Source organism: Rousettus aegyptiacus, unplaced genomic scaffold (assembly GCF_014176215.1).
Source record: "Rousettus aegyptiacus isolate mRouAeg1 unplaced genomic scaffold, mRouAeg1.p scaffold_m13_p_8, whole genome shotgun sequence".
In the NCBI taxonomy this organism is placed as follows: domain Eukaryota; kingdom Metazoa; phylum Chordata; class Mammalia; order Chiroptera; family Pteropodidae; genus Rousettus; species Rousettus aegyptiacus.
In genome coordinates, this window is record NW_023416311.1 from 5,510,175 (window position 1) to 5,532,607 (window position 22,433).

Sequence of the window (22,433 nt, forward strand, 5' to 3'; positions counted from 1 at the left end):
CGGGCGGCGGTGCGCAGGGCCGTCTGTGTTTTCACGCTAACGGCTCTGTGTGGACCTGAAACCCAGGCCCCTTCATCTCGTTGCGGAAACTTTTGTCATCCCTACCGTCTCCCTCACACGCGTGGACTTGCCACTGTTCTGGCCTAAAGGTTTGGGGAGCCCAGGTCCCCTGAGGCTTCCCTTGCTTATCAACTGGCGCCATTGTCCCTAAGAGGCGCCTTGTCCCTATGTTAAGTCCCAACAGCGCAGTCACACCTGGGGCAGACGACCGGCTTCTGCGGCTGCCTGGACACCGCGGGGCCTTCCCAGGGGCTTTGGGGGGGCCGAGTGCTGTTCCCTCTGCCCGGGGGACCCACACACCTCTCTCGCCTCTGTTCTCCCCCTACGGCCCTGGGAGAAGCCCCTTCGTCTCTCCTGCTTTCGCCCCAAACACCTTTTATCTTAGGGAAACTCAGTGCCCGCAGGAGCCCGTTCGATGAAATGACTTTCTCTGAACCATCACACGAGCGTCAGTGTGTGACGGACGATGACTGTGGTGGCGAGGGGGGCTGGCGGGGCCTGGGGCCAGGCGGGTTGTGACTTGGACCAGCTGCTACTTGTTGCCTTGAAGGAAGGCAAGACTCCTGTTTCTAGGTCTTTAGTTTTTTTGAAGGTCAGAATTATTGAGGTATATACAGTATGCAATAAAAAGCTCCACTTTTAAGCGTATAACCCAATGAATTTTGACAAATGTATGCATTTGTGTAGCCACCACCGCAATTGTGATACAGAACATTTGATTATTTAAAAGAGAAGCTGGGAGTCCAGAGTTTTAGGTGACATTCCTTTATTAAAATCTGGCAATTACTTTTCAAGAAGTAATGAAGGGTTGGACGGGACAGGGCAGCAGGTTGGGTGCTGCCCGTGGGATGCAGGTTTGCGACCTCCGAGCTTGAGGAGGAGTCCAAGGAGTCTTCCCGGTGGCTCTGCGCCCTCCCCTCCCCCCTCCACATCCCAGCCTGGGCAGCGCGCACAGGTCCCAGGTCCCGGGACCTACCTGGGGAGGGGAAGGGACGAGGACGGAGGCCGAGCTCTCCCGCCACGACCTGACGCCCTCCTTGCCCTCTGCTTCTTGGGACAGGCCAAGGCCAACCTCGACAAGAACAAGCAGACGCTGGAGAAGGAGAACGCAGACCTGGCGGGCGAGCTGCGGGGCCTGAGCCAGGCCAAGCAGGAGGTGGAGCACAAGAAGAAGAAGCTGGAGGCGCAGCTGCAGGAGCTGCAGTCCAAGTGCAGCGACGGGGAGCGGGCCCGGGCCGAGCTCAGCGACAAGGTCCACAAGCTGCAGGTGAGGCCGCCGCGGGGGTGGCCTGGTGGGGGGGGGGGGCACGTCTCTGCAAAGCCAGTCCTTTCTCTCGTTACGCTCCTCTGGGGACGGTCCCTCTGTCCATTTTATGATGTTTAAAAACCATCTGTTCGTCCAAGTATTCGCGGCGTCCGTGCCGTAGGCCGGGCGCCACGTCTAGTCTAGCAAAGGAGGAGCCAGACGCCGCCCAGGGAACTGCAGCCTGGCGGAGGGAGGGCCGTTCGTTACTAACCACACAGATGAGTGTGAAACGGGGCTGGACAGGGCTGCACACGCCGCAGTGAGTGTAAACGAGAGGGCCCGCCCCACGGAAGGCACTGGGAGAAGCTTCCCGAAGGAAGGACAGAGTCTGACAGATAAGCACCACTCTACCAAGCAGGGGGTCAGCACGTGCCCAGGCGTACATGGAAGTTAGATCACGCAGGGCCAGTGGCGCTAAATGCCAAGGAGAAACTGGTACAAAATGGGACTAGAGAGGCAGGTTGTGGCCAGGTGACGCAGAGCCTTCGAGTCCCTGTTATATGTACGCTGGTCTTTACGCTGAGTGCAAGGAAGCCACCGATGGGTTTTAAGCTGGGGAATGATGACACAGTTGTGTACTTTCGTCTTAATTAGGTTTGCACAGACGTCTGGCCTGACTGTGCATTCACGGGCTCAAAGGCCAGACTCCTGAATGGGTACTCCGTGCGCTCACGGCGCATCCTGAGAGCAGGGGAGGTACCAAGCGTGGCTCGTGCACACCCGGTGGAGCGCAGGGCTTCTGCCGTCCGCACGCCACGGCGTCCTGGACGCGTACAGTCGCGACCGTTTATGTCCTCCCTGTAAACGCGAGGACAGGCGGTAGGCCGGCAGCTCCTGCTCAGACACCGGGCCCGAGTAAAAGGCAGAGAAAGCAGTAGAGGGCTTTTCGCCTTTGGCGTCTGCATCTTTGGTTTTGGCCCTAAAAGTCAGAAAAAGGGTGAAGAGTAGAGATGGGGGAGGGACGGATGGTGGGGGCAGGGCCGCTCGGAAGTGAAGGTGCCGTCCGGTCCGAATCCTCTTCTCCAGCCTTGCGGGGCGAGTCCAGGGTATCTTGGTATCTGGAGACCTGCTGCCCCATCCATGCCGACCTTGGCAAGGATCAAGGATCCACATAGATTTCGCAGGTCCAGGGCCCAGTCCTCAGAGTCCGGGGCTCGAACAGCTTCTTAGAATTACGGATCCCAAGTTGTAGGTGATGCACTTCCCTGGGGGCCATGGAGTCACCGCAATCAGGCCCCCGAGCTCATGGGTACTTCTCAGTCGGTAGGTACCACGTGAGTAAACAGGGTTCCTCTGGCTTAAAGAGGACCCTGTTCTAGAAGTTGCAACTAACCAGTGTCTCTGCACCCGCAGAACGAAGTGGAGAGTGTCACGGGGCTGCTCAGCGAGGCGGAGGGCAAGGCCATCAAACTGGCCAAGGAAGTGGCCACCCTGGGGTCCCAGCTCCAGGACACGCAGGTGTGTATGCTGCCGCGTCACCCCGGGGGACTCAGGGTACTGCCTTCCTGGCGGCGGGTCCAAGGACTTCCACGTGTCCTTCTCATAGGAGCTGCTTCAAGAAGAAACCCGGCAGAAGCTGAACGTGTCCACCAAGCTGCGTCAGCTGGAGGACGAGAGGAACAGCCTGCAGGAACAGCTGGACGAGGAGATGGAGGCCAAGCAGAACCTGGAGCGCCACATCTCGACTCTGAACGTCCAGGTGCCGGCCGAGTGCCCTTGCTGCTCTGGGCCTGCGCCCGCCGGGTGGCTCAGGGGCGGACGCACTGTGCGAAGCCTGGGCACCATTTTGCTGGGCTTACTGGTTCCCCTTGCTGTTGAATTTCTTCAATGGGAAGAAGGCGGCGGCTTCTTAGGGTCTGGGGCCAGGGAGAGGGACTCTCCGCCCTCCTCCCACCTCACTCTGAATGCTGCCTCTTCAGCTCTCCGATTCCAAGAAGAAGCTGCAGGACTTCGCCAGCACGGTGGAGGCCCTGGAAGAGGGCAAGAAGAGGTCCCAGAAGGAACTCGAAGGCCTCACCCAGCAGTACGAAGAGAAGGCCGCTGCTTACGACAAACTGGAAAAGACCAAGAACAGGCTTCAGCAGGAGCTGGACGACCTGGTCGTCGATCTGGACAACCAGCGGCAACTGGTGTCCAACCTGGAAAAGAAGCAGAAGAAGTTCGATCAGGTGGGGAGGGGACCCTCCGTGGCTCGCAGACGTGGCCGGGGCCGTCGGGTCTGTGCCGGCATCCCACGCCTGCTTTGCTGGGGGCGACAGCAAGCTGGCCGGCTTTGGGTGACTGCGAAACAGAAGGGCTCCTAGGGCAGAGCGAGGACAGTGGCAGCCGTGGCAGCTGGGACGTTATTTCCAGGTGCTACCACAGGGCCATCTGCAGACCCAGTGAGGCCTTAGCTTCTGGCTCCGATAAGGAACGAGGTTTATTTATTTTATTCAGTCGGTATTTGAGTGGCTACTGGATAGTCCAGGTAATTCAGTTTCTACCTTTTAAATATCACTGTCCCATAATATTTCATTACAAAGAATTGCAAGCACATAGCAAAGCTGAAAGGATCGCTCAGTGAACACCTGTGTATCTACCACCTGGGTTCGCTCGTTAACATCTTGCCATACTCATTCCATCACGTGTTTGCTCAGAAGGACCAATCGTATCTGTCGTTCGTACGTTATCAGATGCATTTCAAAGCAAATGCTAGACACCTTCCCCCTCGATGCCTCAGCACTGCATGTATTAGAGAGATTTTTAAAGTATAATTTTGCTTCTGTTGAGGTAAAATTTGCAGACAATGAAATGCACAGGTCTTAAATGCACTCTCCCTGCGTTCTGATAAATGCATATGTACCCGTATGACCAAACTCCTAAATGCCGACTTTTAAGAGATGTCGTTCGGATCTAGAAAACATTGGTTTGCAAGTGACGGGCCCCCGAGTGCCCGGCTCCCGTACACATGCTGGCTCCTCCTTTTCCCGCCGGCTGTCCCTGCCTGGTGCTCTCAGCTGGTCCTCACTGCTTTTCATGGGCTGTTTTGTTGTCCGGGTTGAGGGCCTGAGGTCACTTTTATTATGTTCCTGTCACTCACAGTGTAGGGTTTTTGTGTTGACGGTGCTGTTTGGGAGCGCCTGTTAGTTACCTGTCTTTGCTGATGATGGAAGTCTAGTTTCGGGTGTGACGTGCTGTTCTCTCTGGACATGAGCTCACGTCAGTACGGAGTGCTCTTTGAACCGCTTTTCCAAGCAGAGTGTGTGCAGCTCCATCCACACACTCACCGTTTCCCAATGAGGCCATGAGAGAAGAAAAGAGTAAGTGGCCTCTGGCAGGATTAAACGTCACCTTGATCAGGTAGGGAGGGGACCCTCCATGGCGGTCTGCTCTAACCACCGAGGGTAGCGTTAGTGGCTGCAAAGCACAAGGATTCAGCAGACGCTGGCTCTGATGGAGAAGTCAGACAGCCAGCTTATTACAAACAGCTTCCATAGATTTCTCAATGACTCACACCTGCACCTGGACAAATGCAGCAGGACACATGGCTTTGCCATGAAGTGCAGCTGAACCTCAGGCGTGCCTAACGGCCACCTCTGGGTCTTCCGTTGTGTTGCAGCTGCTGGCCGAGGAGAAGACCATCTCTTCCAAGTATGCGGATGAAAGGGACAGAGCCGAGGCAGAAGCCAGGGAAAAGGAAACCAAAGCCTTGTCTCTGGCGCGGGCCCTCGAGGAGGCCTTGGAAGCCAAGGAGGAGCTGGAGAGGACCAACAAGATGCTCAAAGCCGAGATGGAGGATCTGGTTAGCTCCAAGGACGACGTAGGCAAGAACGTAAGTTGTTGTTTATCCAAGTCTTTGCTGGTCTGCATTTCACCAGCCACCCTCTCTGCTGCCGATCAGTCCGTGGGGCACTTGGCTCTGTGCCTCTTCTGTGTTAAGTGATAATCGGGAATCGAAGGCCGTCCCTTGGGCCGGTGCAAAGATGGAGCCTGGCTGGGAACAGCACGTGGGGGTGGGGTCTCGGTCAGGGGTTCCGAGAGGAAGGCGCTGGTCTCGACTCCTGGTCATGCGTCCTGCGGGTGGCAAAAGCCATCTCCCTGACCTCAGTGAGCTGCCTGTCGCTGTGGGTTGCCTGACCATCTTCATGACGTCAACCCTCGTGTAAAAGGTCCATGAGCTGGAGAAGTCCAAGCGGGCCCTGGAAACCCAGATGGAGGAGATGAAGACCCAGCTGGAGGAGCTGGAGGACGAGCTGCAGGCGACAGAAGACGCCAAGCTGCGGCTGGAGGTCAACATGCAGGCCCTCAGGGGCCAGTTCGAGCGCGACCTGCAGGCCCGGGATGAGCAGAACGAGGAGAAGAGGCGGCAGCTCCAGAGGCAGGTAGGCGGGGGCGGGGGAGGGGGCCGTTTCCTCCTGTCCACCACCGCTTCCTGGCTGCACGGAGACTTTTCTCACCTGCAACCTGGGGATGAGGAAACCCACCTTGCGGGTGGCTGCGCGCGCCGTGGGAGCTCAGCGAATGCTGGCTGAGGCGGGGAAGAGTGTCCGAGGGGCAGCCAGCCCAGCAGCAGCCTGTCTCTCCCCCGCTCAGCTCCACGAGTACGAGACGGAACTGGAGGACGAGCGCAAGCAGCGCGCCCTGGCGGCCGCAGCCAAGAAGAAGCTGGAAGGGGACCTGAAAGACCTGGAGCTGCAGGCGGACTCGGCCGTCAAGGGGAGGGAGGAGGCCATCAAGCAGCTGCGCAAGCTGCAGGTGGGTGCCCTCCCACGTGCGGGGGGTGGGGGCGAGGGGCCGGCTCCCCGGAGCAGCAGCAGCAGGCCTTCCCCGCCGCTGCTGCCCGTTCCCTGCCCTGGGTCCGGCTCTGTTACCAGGCTTTTGGCCAAAGCCCTCAGCTCACAGAACTGGTTCTTAGCACCTCCAAGAGGGGACCCCCCAAACAGCCACCCAAGGCTGCGGGCAACGCCCCTGCGACAGGGACTTCTCTGTGGTTAGTTGTGGAGCAGCCTAGGGCTGGGCATGGTTGTGAGCTTGTCCTTCCTGTCGTCTCATGCAGGCTCAGATGAAGGATTTCCAGAGAGAGCTGGAAGACTCCCGCGCCTCCAGAGACGAGATCTTTGCCACGGCCAAAGAGAATGAGAAGAAAGCCAAGAGCTTAGAAGCTGACCTCATGCAGCTGCAGGAGGTCAGGCCGCCTCCCCGCTGCGCACGCTTTCCCGGCCTCGGCCAGCCTTCCACGTGGCTGGCCCCTGTAGTTAGGGCCCGGGGAGACATGCGGCCTTCCCCTCCGACGTACCTGCAGGGCCTCTGAGCTCAGAGGACGTGCAGCCCTTTACGAGGGTGGCTGTAGGCTGCTGGGGGCCTGGTGCCAGGAGCAGGGTGGCTTTGCAGTGGGGTCCAGCCCTTTCCTTCCTCCCTACCCCTCACCATCCAGGATCTAGCCGCGGCTGAGAGGGCTCGCAAACAGGCAGACCTGGAGAAGGAGGAACTGGCCGAGGAGCTGGCCAGCACTGTGTCCGGAAGGTATGGAGCCACATGGCAGGAAAAGGGGGTGCCAGACTCATGAGGATGGAGAGCCAGCTCATGGGAGCGCCTCTAGAGCCCCCCATGTTAAAGCTGAAAATGAGAGAATGCTCACCTGAGCTCGTGACAGGGGTCTCAGGGGTTTTAAACCCTATTTGGGAGTGTGGCTACTTTCATTGATTCTGAAGGAACAGCATGGTGGGGGCGTCAGGGAGGAGATGAGGGCTGGTCCTGGCCCCTCACTTCCCAGCTGTGTGCCTTTGGGCAAGTCTCTGAGCCTCTCTGAGCCTGGCCTCCTCAGCTATGAGTGAGGGCAACTCCAAGGCTTGCTGCTCCGAGGAGAGGGCATTCCCAAGCCGGGAGGCCGGCAGCCCCAGACACGGCTGTGTGTCCCTAGGAACACGCTGCAGGACGAGAAGCGCCGCCTGGAGGCCCGCATCGCACAGCTGGAGGAGGAGCTGGAGGAGGAGCAGGGCAACATGGAGGCCATGAGTGACCGCGTCCGGAAGGCCACGCAGCAGGTGGGGCTGGAGCCGGGCGGGGCCGCGAGCCTGTGGGATCCACCCCGTAGCAGACAGGCTCTAGTCCAAGCGCCCCACACTGGGTCCGGGTCTGGGAGCACGGGGATGCCGCCCGGAAGAGCGGCCCCGTGAGCTCACCCTTGATGCAAGACCAGGAGGGAGCTGGTGGCTGGAGAGGGAGGACACCCGGGTGCAGACAGGAGGCCAGAGACCGTGGGAGAAGTCGGTCTGGGCGTGCCCCGCACCCCCACTTATCCCCCCGCCCCCCGGTGTCCCTGCCATTGCCTCACCGACGTCCCACTCACTCCCCAGGCCGAGCAGCTCAGCAACGAGCTGGCCACGGAGCGCAGCGCGGCTCAGAAGAACGAGAGTGCCCGGCAGCAGCTCGAGCGCCAGAACAAGGAGCTCCGGAGCAAGCTGCAGGAGATGGAGGGCGCCGTCAAGTCCAAGTTCAAGTCCACCATCGCCGCCCTGGAGGCCAAGGTCGCACAGCTGGAGGAGCAGGTGGAGCAGGAGGCCAGGTAGGGCGGGACCAGGGCCTGGAGGACAGCCGGCCTGGCCCCGGGCGTCGGCGCTGGCTGGGCAGTGAGTCACGGCGCCCGCGCTGCGGCTGTGCCGGGAGAACGGAGGACGCAGGGCAGGGCCGGGCCTGGCAAAGCAGCTGCTCTCAGGAGGCTGTTCCTACCCTGTGTTTGCTGGATGTCATGGTAACGGGTACACAGAAAGTCCCGAATCAACTCATTCAGCACAAAATGTGGGAAGACTGGGCTGCGAGTTCACAGCGTGAGGCTTCCGACCGATTCTGCTGTGTTTGGTGGTGGCTTCACTGATCACGGATGCAGAGCCCCATCCAGCGTGGGCGACTCAGTGGCTTTTAGTACAGTTGCAGACAGGGCCACCCGCCCCGGTCAACCGCAGGGCAGCAGCTCAGGAGGAAACCTTGTGCCCCTGGGCCATCCCCCGACCCGCCACCCCTCATGTACCTGGTCTCCGGGTCTAGTCCGGCCGGTTCATGCACGAGGAAGCACAAGGCGAGGCCTGTGACCGGCCTGTCCCACTGAGCACGATTTCGGGGTTCACCCACATTAGAGCAGGTATCGGGCTGCTTCCCTTTCGTGGCCGAATCCGACTGCGCTACGTGTCGGGATGAGCCCTGAGTGGGGGCTGGGAAGAGGGCCCGCCACGGGCCAGGTGCCGCGGGGACACACACAGCAACTGCAAAGGAACCCCCCCCTCTGCGCAGAGAGAAGCAAGCGGCCGCCAAGTCGCTGAAGCAGAAGGACAAGAAGCTGAAGGAGGCGCTGCTGCAGGTGGAGGACGAGCGCAAGGCCGCCGAGCAGTACAAGGAGCAGGTGCGCGGCGCCGCGGGCCCTGGCCGCCCGGAGGCCACCTCAGGGCCCCCCGGCCTGACCCCTGACCCCGGCCTCCCCCCTGACAGGCAGAGAAAGGCAACGCAAAGGTCAAGCAACTCAAACGGCAGCTGGAGGAGGCCGAGGAGGAGTCCCAGCGCATCAACGCCAACCGCAGGAAGCTGCAGCGGGAGCTGGACGAGGCCACGGAGAGCAACGAGGCCATGGGCCGCGAGGTGACCGCGCTCAAGAGCAAGCTCAGGTGAGGGGGCCGCCTGCCCCAGGGCCCCGGCGCCTCTCCGGGCCTGTCCTGCTCCCGGGCCTCTTCCTGCCTCGCTCTCCACCCGCTTTCTCTAAGCCAGGTCTCAGCGCTGTTGTCGTTCGGGGCTAGATGGTTGTTTTTACCCCAGCAACCGGCCTGGGCCCTGCGGGGCGTCGAGCGGCACCACTGGCCTCCCCCCGCATCCGCACCAGGCGGGCGGGCACCGCCCTGCCCCTCGGGCTCCTGCCCGCTGGTCCCCTGGAGGTTTCGCCCCCAGCACCTTCGTTCTCACACACTCCTCCAGCCTCGAGTCCTTGACCTTCTCTCCTCTGGGATTCTGCCACTCCCCAGGCCGCGACCACCTCATGTGACCACCGAGCACCGCATCCTGCCCCCTTCCTGTCTCACCCCCTCCCCGAGCCCCCGCCCAGTGGTCGCCGTCAGCCTTCCTCACCTCCTCAACACTGGGACCCCCTCTTCCTTGTTGTCCTCACTTGGTTCAAACAGCCCACGTGAAACCCAACTTCCCACCTGCTGCGGCTCAAAATGGCGTGAGACAAGCCAACACCCGAGCCGCCACTTCCTGCGGGAAGTTCTGGGCTGCCCGCACTGAGGGGCCCTCAGGCTCCCACTCTAAGACACCTGCTCCCCACTGCCCCCTGACGGACACGCCCTGCCCCTCCTCCCCACAGCTGACGACTTCCTACTTAACCAAAAAACAGAAACTCATGAATCGAAAGCAGGCTCCATTGCCCCACCGACCTCCCAACATCTGCGCCCATTTCCTCTCTTTGCCCCCCATTCCTGACCGGCTAAGACCACCCCCTCCGCTGGGCCTGTCCCTGTTTACTCAAGGACCTTGCTCCAGAAATCTTTCCTGTCTCCTCTGCAGCTTTCTCCCTCACGGAGTCATTGCACCAGCTGAAAAACCTCAGCCCCACCCCCCTGCAGCCCCTGACCACAAACTAGTGCAGTGGGCAGCCGGGGCCTGGCCGGCACCACTGCGGGCTACAGCCCGTCCCTCCTCCCTGGGCCCCCCGGACGCCAGCCTCACCCGAGTCCCCCCCACCTTTCTGGCTTCCTTCTCCGTCCCCTCTGCCAGCCCCTCACCCCCAAGCCTGCATGCCGTGGCCCTGCCCACTCCTCCCTCGGTGATCTCAGCCAGCCTTGTGGCTTTAAACTTCCATTGACAGCTGGTGACTTCCTGCTTTCTTCCTGAACTCCAGACCCTGCTCGATACCTAACAGGCAGCTCACACCCAGCCTGAGCCCTGATCGAACCCCTTCACCCCCTAAACCTCTCCTAGTCCTCCCCAGCTCAGCACGTGGAACAATAAAGTTGCCAGTAACCCAGCCGTTCTCTAGCTTTCTCGCTCCTTTCTCTGCTACCTCCAGTCTGTCGGAAAATCTGGTCACTTCTCTTAAAGATACTGTGCGTCCAGCCTCTAAGCACTTCTCGCCACCCTGGTTCAAGCCACCCTCCCCTCCCGTCTGGACAGCTTTCACCGGCTCCCCGTGGGCCTCCCGGCTCCGTCTGCTCTCGACACAGCAGACAGCGGGGGTCCTGTTTAAATGGAGTTGGGTCACATCCCTCCTTTGCTCGGAACCCGCCAATGGCTTCCTCCTCACTCAGGGCCAAAGCAACGTCTTTACAGTGGTTGGTTGCACTAGGCCCTTCGCGATCTCTGCGTACGGCCTCAGGGCCTTGGCACTGGCTGTACCTACCCTCTGCCGGGATGCTCTCCCCCAGCCCTCCGCATAGCTGACCCCCGCCTCTTTCCTCCAGATGTCCACTCATCTGTTACCTTGTCTAAAATTTCCAGCCTCACGCCCTACAGTTCTCTTGCCCACCTGTCACCACGTAACCTGCTGCTCAGTGATTTACCTCGCAACCTGCCTTCGCTCTTGGCTGCAAGCCCACGAGCGGAGGTCTCGTCCTGTTATTTCACCACCAGCGTCTGGGGCTGTGCGGGGTGCCGAGTAAACCTTCGGCCATCGAGTCAGAGTTGTGTTTCTCCAGCCTCTTTCTCAACCAACTCTGCCATTCTGCCTTAGCTTCTTACTACCTGTGCTATTGCTGACTCGACTTTTTAAAAACTTAACTGTGTTAAGTACTACTCCTGTAATAGTTAAACCAGCATCACCTGCATCAGTAGGTCGCAACGAGATTAAATACAGTGAAAAGAAAACTATGTTCTAGCTATTGTGACCACAAATTACACCTTAGGCCTGGTGGCCTACTTCTCAGTTTAAAAGGCAGTGACAAACACAGTAGCACCAACCAGACTTTCTCTGACAATCATGACAACCGTAACCTGACAGTGCCATGCCCGAGCCCAAAACCACCTGGCATGTGGACTCGACTTTGAGAACCAGTGCATCGGGGTGGGGGGGGTGGCTGGTTTAGGGTACCAGGATTCGAGGAGCCCCCAGTCCTTGCATGCTGAGAGGCCTGTGGGCCCAAGATGGCACTGAATCCAGACCTGACCTCTCGGGTCCAGCAAGGCGTGGGAGCGACCCCCAGAGCTGACTGCCATGGCAGAGCTGCCGTCTCCACAAAGACCCCCAGAGCGCTCCCTGCTGGTGACACTGCCCCTTCTCAGCGGCGGGGCTGTGCGGGCGGGGCGGTCTGCACCCCAGCTCCCACCCCACTGCTGTCACTGCCCCCTGTTCTTGGGGTATGCGGAGCATCCCGTGGGCTCCGCCCCAGACAGCCGACTCACGTAGGCCGTACGGGCCGGCAGGGAACAGACCGTGCTCAGCCCTCACGCGGACACACACATGACGCAGGCTGAGGACGGGCACGCCTCTCCTGCCCTCTGAGTCTCCTGGGTGCACAGGCACCCAACACCGAGCACTGGAGTCCCAAGCGGGGCTGGCAGGCCTCGCCAGCTCCTCGGAGAACAAGGAAGTGCAAAGCAGGTTTCAGTTTCATGAACCCTGACACAGGCCCTCCTTAGAGCCCGACCGGTGTCCCTATGGGAGCCGCACTGCCGGTTCTGTCCAAGAGGGGCTGCCGGAGGCGTCCACCTCCCCCTTCTTGCTGTAGGCACACAAGGCAGTGGCCCCGCGTGAGGATAAAGTGAGACCTGCAACGGGCTCTCCGCCCGGGACTCTCCGGTTCCGCCCCACGTGGTCCTTGAACCAGCTCGGCCTAACGCCTTGACTCCCTGCACAGGGCCGCACGACGGGACGAAGCCGCCCGCGGTCCTACATGAAGCTCAGAAGGACATTTGCTTTTTGACCTAAAAGAACATCTTGTCCTTTCCTGGCCCGGCCTCTCCAGGGGCTCTGGCCTTCAGGGGCTTTGCTGGAAGGTTGACTCAAAGAGCCCGTAACTGTTTAATCGAGGCGAATGCCTTTGAAGGACGCCAAAGGCCGGCAGTGGGCTCGCTCCCGGGGCGACGGTAACCGCCGGGGACTCTCTCTGTTGCAGGGGCCCCCTCCCCCAGGACACTCCGCAGTGACTCACCAGGTATCATGCCTGCGGCCTCGCGGCTCGTGCGTGCCACACAGTTTCCACGCCCTCCCCGCCCCTTGCTGGCCCCTGGCACGGTGTCTTCAGGTTCAGCAGCTAAAGCCTTGCACGTCTTAGTTCAACGAGACGCCCCACGTCTGACCCGTTTTCCTCTCCGCTTCCGCTCTGGCATGACATGGCACCCAGAGTGTCCTTGTCACCGCGTGTTGCGAGTTCAGAGGCACATGTCACTTGGGCTGCTCTTACCTGCGTACCAGGGGCCCCTCTCCCACGGCTAGGACACTCCGCTGCGCTGTCCTCGCTCACCTGGCTGCGACGCCCCGTGAGCGACTGTGACGGCTCCAGGCTGGTGCCTCCCTGCAGAGCGGGCCAGGCTGGTCCAGGCCACTCATCGGGATTAACAAGCACAGGCTCGTGGTACCGCAGCCCAGGAGCTTGTCCCCCACGGTCGGGCATTCACAAATTTGTCACCCCCGCCCCCAAATAAGCTCTCACCGCAACGCCTCACAGTGCCGGGCCGTGTGGGGTTTCGGCAAGGCCTGGCTGCCAGCTGCATTTTCACGAGGGTAGACGCTGGCCACCATGCAGAGCCAAGCACAGTCCGGCAGAGCCTTTTCCAGAAGCCTCACGGGCACGTATTATGGACGGGGGATGGCCACCCAGGACACCAGGAAGCGCACAGGCCCTTCCCAAGACAGTGAACAGGTCTCAGCTCCTGGGATTCTAGCAGCTTCTTCCCCAGGGAAATTAGGCAGCTAGGGCCTGGTTTCTCTTCCTCCTCCTCGAGAGGCCAGGCAAGCCCTGGCTTCCAGCCTCCCCTGCCAGCTGTCTAGGGTCACGGATCGGCTGAATGCTAGGGCTGGCTGGAGTGCGGGACCCGCTGGAGCCTTGGATAAGTTTTCTGAATACACCAATAGAATCCAATTGTCTGGGACCAGACCCTTTAAGAAAATATTTAGCGGGTCCCTTGCTTCTAGTGTCAACCTTTGCCTAGGATTTGAAACCAGCTTGAGAGACACCTGAGCCGGAACAGGCTTGCGGGACTGCAGCCTACACAGGGACTCACGGTGACCGGGGCACAGTTTCCTCCTTGGGTCGAGGGAGCACAACTGGCAACCACGCTGTTCTAGCCAGGACATAGGGCCCCCGGGAGCCTGGGGGTGTCGGGGAGGCCCTGCTTCCTGGCCCCAGGCCGCCCGACTTGGAACCTGGAGGGCAGGAGAGATGCCTGGACTGCCGCTGCCCTGTCCTCTGGGGCCTGCTCTGACCCAAACTCCTGGAAAACGCAGCATCGAAGAAAAAGACATTTGACGTCACCGCTAGGGCAGAGCGACAGAAAGTTCGTGCTGGGGGGCGGGAGGCCCAGAGGCTTTCCTGCCAGTCACGCTGGCCGTGGGTGGCTGCACCTTTATTCCTGAGCCTTCCCTAGGGAACACTGCTGTGCCTAGAGGGTTTTCCCAGCCGGTTTCTCCCACCCCCGGCCCGGTCCTGTGGGGTTCCCCTTCCCAGCCCTCAGGACCCTCTGGGCCCTGCCTCCGCCTCCAGTCTTACCTGTCCAAGCTGACCTTCTGACTAAAGCACCCTCCTGGCTTTTCTGTCCGGCCTTTATGTGGCGAAGTAGGTAATTTTTCTTACAAAAAGTCTGCTTGCTTAGACATCCTAAAAGAAGTTAAGACCTGACCTTGGAATCAGGTCAAACAGGACCAGGTGGCCAGACCTCAACACGATTATGTGCTGTGGTCACTGACCAGGGGTGAACGTTTCTCCCGAGCCGTGGAGGTTAAGTGCAGGTGCATCTAACTCCTCCACCTGCCCTGCCTCCTACTCAAAGCCTGAAGGGCCACCCGAAGGTGGCTCAGGTGGTGGCAATGCAGGGCGACGGGAGCCGTAAGGACAGAAAGGGGTGTCCTACCAGCTAGAGCTGAACCATGCCTTGGAGTAACAGTCCAACAGACGTTCCCTGAGCCCCCACCATAAGCCACGCTCGGCGGCTGCCATGGTGAGCAGAACGCGGACGAGACCTCCGTCCTGGGGGAATCGGCCCCAGGCGTCTGCTCCAGCGGCGGCGGCGGCGGGCACCGCACGGCCCTCCACCAGAATGCACCCGGCGCCCGCACCGCCCTGCTTCCCTCTCAGGCTGCCCTCGGCGCTCCTTTCCGCATCCTTCCCACTGTCTGCCTCGAGCCCCTCCTCCCTTCCGGAGGCGAGGGGCAGGACGAGAAGTGGTGTTTTCCTTTCCTAGCCGCCCCTCAGGGCTACGGATAAACCCACGGGACAGGGGCGCCGCAGATCAGAACCCCGAGGGCCGTGAAGTGACGACCAGGCCAGACAGTGTTAACACAGAGTCCGGCCTCCCCCGTCCCAGCTGCCGGGTGGAACCACCCCTGGGACTGGCTGGCATGTGCCGTCTTCAGCCCCGACCCCTGTGCCTCATTTGAGTTGGTGATTTCTGCCCCTTCTAAAAAGTCTCTTCCAACCTTGGCGATTTCTGTCCTAAGAAAACATGTGCTTTCTTCAAACCTGCAGGCGAGGAAACGAGACCTCCTTCGTCCCCTCTCGAAGGTCTGGAGGACGCAGGGTCATCGAAAACGCGGACGGTTCTGATGAGGAAATGGACGCTCGCGACGCGGACTTCAACGGAACCAAGGCCAGTGAATAGACAGACGCCTTGCTGAAAACAGAACACCGTCGAGACCCGTTTTCAAATTCCGAACATCACAGACACCCCTCACGATGAACGTCGGATGCCGCCCTGGGCCCAGGGTGTCAAAGTTCTGAATGACGAACCCAGTGAGAAAAACCAGCAGCCGACACAGACACACCCACTCCCCCTCTGCCCCGTGAATCGTGCAGAGAGTTTGAGTTTTTAGAAAAATATATCCACGGTAACTTAATCACTGGCAACTTGGTTTACATAAAATGGGGAGAAAGTCACCCAAACGGGTGCCACTGCCCTCCCAAGCCGTGCCCTAGCCTGTGTGCCTTCCAGGGTCGTGGGTCGGTCCTTGTTTGAGAACTCCCCCCCTCCCCGTCCCGGTTGCCACGCCTCAGACGCACACAGTTCACGGAGACCCAGTGCCTTGTCAGTCACCTGAATCCAAAGGAGACACTGCTCGAGCGGGTAAGAGCAGGAACGCCACACCGTCTTACGTGCACCCCGACTGTACTCGAGGACACTCTCACTAATAAAAGGTTATAAATCACTAGAACGAAGTCGGCTTTTCTGTCTTCTAGAGCAAAAGAATGGGGGACGTTCTCGTTGGATCCTTACAACGACCCTGTGAAGTCGGGGTTAGTTCATGAATAGGGAAACTGAGGCCTGGGGAGGTGAAATAAATTAACTGCCCAAGCTCCCGCCTGGCAAGAACAGAGATGTGGAGTGAGTCTGTGGGAGGGGCTTGTCCCACCAGGGGCTGGGCAGTCCGAGGCTCAAGGAGGAAGCATGTGACCCAAAGAACAGCCTTACCAGTCAAAACCAGTATGTACACAATGTGAAGAGTATAAGATTTCCTTGAATTTTTAAGTCAAAACAGACAACTGTGCCTGGCTGGGGTTGACGAACTTTTTCTGCAAAGGCCGGAGTAAATATTTCAGTTTACGCCTGGTCCCTGTCACAGCTTCATCTTTTATTTTCCCTAAACCACCCTTTACAAATGGAAAAGCCATTCTTCACACGAGGGCCACGCTAAACCAGGCCGTGGCCCTTACCCACCTCGGCTCGAGTGTTCTAGACAGCTTCCTTGGCACATACGATTCCATAAGCCAACTCTGGGCTCATACAGATTTGAAAGGAGGAAACATGGCCACTGAGAAGACTCAGCTGAATGGCCAAACGCTAACAGACCCTGAATCACACACAAACGTGTCGCAAACGCAGTTCTAAGGAGCTGAATTAAAGGGAAATATTTAAAATGTTTTTTTTTTTCCCCACATATCCTTGGTTAAAAAAAAGTCTTCCACCACCGTATGTGCAAATGCAGAACCACAAACAAAGCAGCATTTACTGACCACCACCACGAACTAGGTGAAAAGTAGTTTCTTTTGGTTTTATTGTTCTTTTAAAAAAGTAAAAGTACATCTTTCACCGACCTGGGTTAGAATGTTGGTAGGGTAACGAACTGAGCGCTGAAGTTCGATTCTCTGTTGAATTTCAATAACACTTGAAAAAGTCTATTTTCAAATCAAGGCTATTTCGCTGTTCTTTTGGAAAAAGAACTTAGTAACAAAAGGAAGGTCGTTAAGCTGCACACACACATGCTCCTGAATTTGTGTTCTCTTCACACGTGACGGAAAGCGTGAGGCAGCAGTTCGCACAAGCAGAGGTACATACAGACGCCGTCGCGTGGGAAACCTCCTTCCTGTCTGCTGCTGCTGACAAGGAGGCTCCCGACCACCCCGGTGGTGTGACGGTGTGATCTTATTTGAAGGTCACCCTGATTATGTCCTTCTGGCCTTGAATGAAGTCCTATTCTTAAAAGCTGCGTTTTAAGAGGCCATCCCAGTGACCCTCGGGGTCCTGGAGCGGACGGAGGTCCCCGCCCCCACACGCCAGGGGTGGAGACTGAGGACGACTAACGGTTGGGTCAGATCTAAAGAGGACACAGACTTTCCACTGACCTGGTCCACACAGAACTTACTAAAACTCGAGCACACCTCTAAAAGCCTCCGCGAGAGGCAGGTTAAAAAGCGTGGGAGGCACACTACACCACAGTTGTCAGAGCAGGCTCGTGCCCACGTCACTCTTCGCCCCTCGACGTGCTCTCAGCGTGCTGACCCTGCTGCCGTGCTGTGCCGAGCGGGGCCGGGGTGGGCTTGGCGCGGCTCGCATCCCATTTGTGAGGCGTCTCTGGACAGTCACGCCACCTCTCAAGCCCAAGCAGGACCTGGGTCAGCCCGAGATGACAGGGTCGCCTCAGCAGCACACCTGAGCACCCTTCTCCAGGGGGGTCCGTTTGCAACACACTGATACGGAGGCTGGGGGTTATGAGACAACAGTTCACGGGGACCACAGGCGTCAGCCTCAGTCAATGGCTAGTGTGACTGTTCACTCGTAGTTCTCAGACTAACTTAAAAAAAAGGAAAAAAAAAAAAAAAACCTAGTGTAAAGAGAAGAAGACAGGTGACAGCTCTCACACAGACACCGGCAGCTTCGCTTCTGTGGACTTTCTAAAGCAACATCTTGACCACGCCCTGGGCTGACGGCAGCGATGGCGAGGACAGAGTGGGAGGCGGCTTCCCGAATTCCAGGCGTTTCCCCGACCTTCAGACAGAGCAAACCAAGTTAGGCGGCATGACAGCTGTTTCCGACTGACTAGCCTCAGGGCCCACCAGGTCATGGGGGTGAACAGTGTCGCGAGGCAGGCGCGGTCTCAGTGGGTCTCAACTTTCCCTCCTGTGAAACGAGGAAAAGGACAGGACACTGGCGTCGAGCTCTGACGTTCCCGAGGCCACACAAAGAGCCGGTCGCAGAAGACCCTCTGAAGTCACCCCTTCTAAAGGTCCGGGGGCTACGTGCATGCCGTGGAAAGCGATTCTTCATTTCCTGTCCTCTGTGCCACAGACCCACCAAATGTATGTGGCCTGGGTCCAGTAAGATGGTGGCACATCTTTTAAAAAATAGTCGGTTTTTGTTTTTTGACTGTTTTAGAAGCTGCCCTGATTTAATGAAGCCGTTAGAGACCAGAGTTGTGTTTTCCACTCTGGGACTGGTTTCAGGAACCGAGTCTGGCTGGAACCTAGTGCCAGTTTCCTGAAGGTTCTAAAGAGACTTTTTAAAAAAATCCTCTTCTGGGGGAAGCAGAGCAGTGTCTGAAGCTCAAGTCCCAAAAAAGCGATTTATACAGGACACTCCCACAGCGAGAGGGACCGGGCTGCAGGATCAGATAATAAACGGGAGCCTCTCCGGGGCCATCTGCCCAAACAGAAGACACCACCTAACTCTGCCTCTAGGGATGGGAGTGAAGGATCTGGTTCACTGACATAATCCTGCAACTTTTGAAAAATGGTCCTGGGTGGGGTAAGAGGCTCCCGCCTGGAGTGACGGCAGAAGGTACTGACCCTTTGTCTCCCGGAGGCACGCTGGTGCTGCCGGGCCGTCTGTCGCCGCCCTCTCTGCTCTTGCTCCCCCGTCCTGAGCCCAGGCCGCTTGTTCGGTTTGGGGACTGCTCATACACGAAGTTCCGGCAGGATGCGAGTTTGGACTCCAGCGCCTGCGGAGAAATATGCGTTCATCTCTCAAGCACTCTCATCTCTCACCGGAGCCTGTACGCAGACAAGAACCTAAAACAGTGGTTCTCCAAGTGCGCTGTGTGCCGGGAGTCCAAAGTTAGGCCCCAGCGGGATCCAAGGCACAGCCAGCCCTCAGACCCCTGGCCTGAGGGATTTAGCTGCTTCCTGGAGAATCACTAGCCCTGCCGATGATGATCGGACTCTGCTTGTGGGAAACATGAAATCATCTCGGGGGTCACTCCCTCTTGCTTACCTTGTGGAACACACACAGAGAGGCAGGAGGTTTAGATTAGAACTTGGCCTTGATGTAAACAGGCCCCAGGAAAACTGAGGGCACTGAGACACCCCCCCACCACCACCAGGCTTCTCTACACTGTGCGGAGTATTCAAACAGACTTGTTTGTATAACAAAAAGGCAACCAAAAGGCCAAAGTAAAAACATTGAGAATTGAGTAGCCAGCCTCTAGTAAGTTCCGGCTCTATTATTTTTTAAGCGCAAAAGAATCCTTCCCCTTAATAAAAAACCTGTAAAGTCAAGTTCCTTGCCCTAGCCTTTCAAGATTTTAACTCCCTGAGAAACAAAAAGAGAAGGTGACTTTCAAAGGTTTCTTAGTGTTCCGAAATTAAAACAGACAGACACCATCTAAATTTCCCAGCTTCTGAGGAAAATGGTACAGGGATCAAAGGGGTGACTTCGAGTCTGGGCTCTGGGTGTCTGTCAACACCGAGGCCCACAGAAGCATCAAGTCTAAGAGACACGACAAACCCAGAGCAACAGCTAAAATGCCGAGCCTGCGTTCGAGGGGAAGGAGCTGGCAAGGTCGCGCCTCACAAGCACTCTGGAGGCGGGCGAGGCGCCACGCTGGCCCGCCGGTCTTACCCCCACTTTCCGCAGCAGGTCTCCCACGATGCTGAGCGCTGATATCCGGGCCGCAGGTGTGAGGGGGGTCCCGCCCAATGAGTCCTCCAGACCTGGGGGGAGGCGGGGGAAGCACAGATAAGGCCGGCCTGCAGCCAAAGGCTGTGTCGGAGCATCTCCGACCGCGAGACGCCCAGGTGGGAGGGGGCTGACCCTTCTCTTTGCAGCCCTTTGATTCTGGACGTGCCCTGTTGCCTTCCATAGTTACAGGTCTCACAGAGTCCATTTGGTGACCAACCTTTCACAGCCTTACAATGACTATATTAAATATTTATTTTTACATGTTATTCTTTTACAACAAAACCAACACAAGCCCTCTTGAAATCCTAGGAATTCCATATAGTTAGTTAACATGAACATCAGAACATCATCCGGGCCCACCACGGCTGTAAGGGTGCGACCTTAGGGGACTGCGACCTTAGGGGGCCATCTCCCAGCAGGCCCTGGGGCAGCGGCACCAGCTTCACAGGGTGCTGGTTACAGATGCAGGATCTCAGGCCCCACCCCCACCTCTGGCTGAAGCCCTGGTGTTTTAACGAGGTGCCCAGCTGAGTCGGGTGCCTGTTAAAGTGGGGAAAACATCGCTCTAGAACTGGATTCTGGAAGTCGCACCAGTCTCTTCCCAGCAGGGGACAAGCTGGGTGACGAGATCCTCACTTCAGGGCCTCGGCGTCCCCATCCTTCACATGGGGACGGCACCTGCATCACTTGCGCCTCGGGCCTGTGGCGAGAACCCGGGAGGTCGCGGCACCTGCATCACTTGCGCCTCGGGCCTGTGGCGAGAACCCGGGAGGTCATGTACACTCGTGAGCCCCTCGGTGCAGTGACGGGCTATTGTTATTCGCCATTAAGCGGCCAGGTGAGAGTCTCGCAGTTTATCAGTTGGCAGAGGCGCCGAGGCAAACACTCTAGTTTCTTATTTTTCACTATGCGGCACAGATGACATTGACTCGAGATCTAGAGGGACATACTGCTGGGCCCACAAAATGTTTTTTAAACCTTTCTTTTGGTTACTGAGATTCTAAATGTGTGAAAGCTCACACTTTTACGCAGGGGACTTCTGGCTTTCGGTGAAGAAGGGCAGGGAGTCCCAGGTCCACGCTCCCCACGGCAGGAGCAGGGCCGGGGACGCCACTGACCCCGTGGGGGCCATCGCCCTCACGCTCCGCCCTGTGCGCGAGCACCGCAGCGTGCACCCCACCACCCAGCCTGGCCCAATGCCCACCTCGCCCGGGACGCACGCCGGGTCCTCACCCAGGAAAGCTCCGTGAGGCAAAGACAGTCCTCCCGATGCCCAGGCCCCTTACCGCGTCTGAACGTCCCCGGCGTGGCTGAGCTGCAGCTGGGTCCCCGGGGGGCCACGGGGGTAGACGGCACGGAGCCAGTGGCCTGCACAGCGGTGTCTGTCCTGCTGGCTTCCACCGGGCCGGGCAGCGGGGTCCTGGGTTTCTCCTGCTTCTGCTGCACAGCCAATTCCTGCCGCAAATCTGGGCAGGGAAAAGGGGTCGGATTAAGGCCTTGCTTTGGGGGGCGGGAGGGAGGTCAGTGCAGACACTTGCCAAGCAAAAGACACACCAGGGTGAGAAATTTCAGGAGGACACCTGAGCCAAGCGGAACCACAGGACCTTGCTAACAGGCTTGTAAAATGGGTTGTGTTTTTTTTTTGAGTAAAAACAAAAAAGTTTTTAAAAAAATTTTAACTATGGCAGTGATACACTAATGCAAAAATATGCTTTCCCAGCCCATCCCCAGATGCCCCTCATCACTCATAACCACTGTGACGCTGAGGTCGCTTCAAGCCTTTTTCTCTGCATTTTCTCACATATGAGTTGTACGTATGTACCTATCCATTAAGCACATAATATGAATAATCTTCAGTAAGAATAAATAGAAACATTCCGTCTACAACTCATCTCCCTTCCTCCAACAGGATGTCTTAACAATTGTTCTACAACTGCATTTATCTATACCTTGTTCATTTTAACACTTAACATTCCGCAAAATAAATCTATGACACTTCCTTACTGATGGGCACTTAGAAACAACTACCTTTTAAATTTAAGGGGTTTTTTTTCTTTTTAATGGCCCTTCTACTGGCCACATATTAGAAACTAAATGTTGTAAACAACTGGGACTTACAAAAAACACCTCTCATGCACCCAACTTGGATGATGCCCTAATGGCCTATTACGATTTGAAAGCTCTACCTCTGGACCTGCCGGCCTCCAAAGAGCACCTGCTGATGAGCTTTCCGCGTGCTGAGCCACATCTACTGCCTGCCGCCAAGTCACAAACATAATGGGCTAGTGGCAAGTCCATCGACAGGAACTCCCCACGCTCCCCACCCCCCACGAAACTCCTGCGCTCCTTCTCAGCACAAAGATCCACAAGGGGTCTTTCCAGGCTGGACGTCTGACGGTTCTTAGCATGGGGTGGGGACCAAGCCAGAGCCTGCCCGGTGTGGTCCCACACCCCGTAGCCCGAGCCCAGACAGCCCGTGCAGCGAATGGAGGCGGATCTTCAGCAAAGGTGTTGCCAGGTAAGAAGAGGGGACGAGGCTGGGGAGGGGACGCTGCTGACGGGGGCGCAAGGAACACAGCTCAGGGACCCGACCTCGGGCTTCATCCTTCAGCCGCTGGACAGACTCTAGGAGATTCTCCTTCTCGTCGAGTTCGCTCTCCAGGAAGGCGTTTCTTTCAATGGCCTGATTCAAACGCTGCTCAAAATCTTCCAGAGACATGATCGTAGCCCTGGGTGAGAGAAGAGCAGAGATGTCCAAGAAAGCAGTCGGGGACATCATGCGGTGCCT

At 58.0% G+C, this 22,433-nt stretch overlaps 2 protein-coding genes and 1 long non-coding RNA gene across 11 annotated transcripts in view; 1 reads left to right on the forward strand and 2 right to left on the reverse strand.

Annotated features, from left to right (window-relative positions):
- Positions 1 to 15,684, forward strand: part of MYH11 (myosin heavy chain 11) — a 105,673-nt gene extending 89,989 nt beyond the window's left edge. For 2 of the 6 annotated variants that reach the window (XM_036226205.1, XM_036226206.1), the window contains 15 exons: positions 1,121 to 1,327; positions 2,720 to 2,824; positions 2,913 to 3,065; positions 3,286 to 3,534; positions 4,965 to 5,177; positions 5,515 to 5,727; positions 5,939 to 6,100; positions 6,402 to 6,530; positions 6,780 to 6,868; positions 7,266 to 7,389; positions 7,702 to 7,910; positions 8,633 to 8,741; positions 8,828 to 9,000; positions 12,436 to 12,474; positions 15,004 to 15,135. In XM_036226205.1, coding sequence (XP_036082098.1) covers positions 1,121 to 1,327; positions 2,720 to 2,824; positions 2,913 to 3,065; positions 3,286 to 3,534; positions 4,965 to 5,177; positions 5,515 to 5,727; positions 5,939 to 6,100; positions 6,402 to 6,530; positions 6,780 to 6,868; positions 7,266 to 7,389; positions 7,702 to 7,910; positions 8,633 to 8,741; positions 8,828 to 9,000; positions 12,436 to 12,466 — 2,166 coding nt within the window. In that variant the 3' untranslated portion in view covers positions 12,467 to 12,474; positions 15,004 to 15,135. Of the gene's footprint in view, positions 1 to 1,120; positions 1,328 to 2,719; positions 2,825 to 2,912; positions 3,066 to 3,285; positions 3,535 to 4,964; positions 5,178 to 5,514; positions 5,728 to 5,938; positions 6,101 to 6,401; positions 6,531 to 6,779; positions 6,869 to 7,265; positions 7,390 to 7,701; positions 7,911 to 8,632; positions 8,742 to 8,827; positions 9,001 to 9,892; positions 10,353 to 12,435; positions 12,475 to 15,003 lie in introns of those variants that run through there. The other 4 variants (XM_036226202.1, XM_036226201.1, XM_036226203.1 and 1 more) reach the window with 2 other exon arrangements.
- Positions 810 to 7,272, reverse strand: LOC107516823. 2 transcript variants are annotated; one of them, XR_004952667.1, is made up of 5 exons: positions 6,984 to 7,272; positions 6,642 to 6,818; positions 5,830 to 6,460; positions 4,497 to 5,544; positions 810 to 3,504 (listed from the first exon to the last, which is right to left on the reverse strand). It is a non-coding gene; the product is annotated as an uncharacterized LOC107516823 (long non-coding RNA). The 2 variants fall into 2 exon arrangements; XR_001598383.2 differs by having other exon boundaries at positions 6,642 to 7,272.
- An 814-nt stretch (positions 15,685 to 16,498) lies between the features above and the next one.
- NDE1 (nudE neurodevelopment protein 1) overlaps positions 16,499 to 22,433 on the reverse strand; it is a 39,379-nt gene continuing 33,444 nt past the window's right edge. For 2 of the 3 annotated variants that reach the window (XM_016156955.2, XM_016156953.2), the window contains 5 exons: positions 22,238 to 22,374; positions 20,932 to 21,111; positions 19,586 to 19,677; positions 18,535 to 18,686; positions 16,499 to 17,737 (listed from right to left, as the gene is read on the reverse strand). In XM_016156955.2, coding sequence (XP_016012441.2) covers positions 17,644 to 17,737; positions 18,535 to 18,686; positions 19,586 to 19,677; positions 20,932 to 21,111; positions 22,238 to 22,374 — 655 coding nt within the window. In that variant the 3' untranslated portion in view covers positions 16,499 to 17,643. Of the gene's footprint in view, positions 17,870 to 18,534; positions 18,687 to 19,585; positions 19,678 to 20,931; positions 21,112 to 22,237; positions 22,375 to 22,433 lie in introns of all 3 variants that reach the window. The other variant, XM_016156956.2, reaches the window with a different exon arrangement.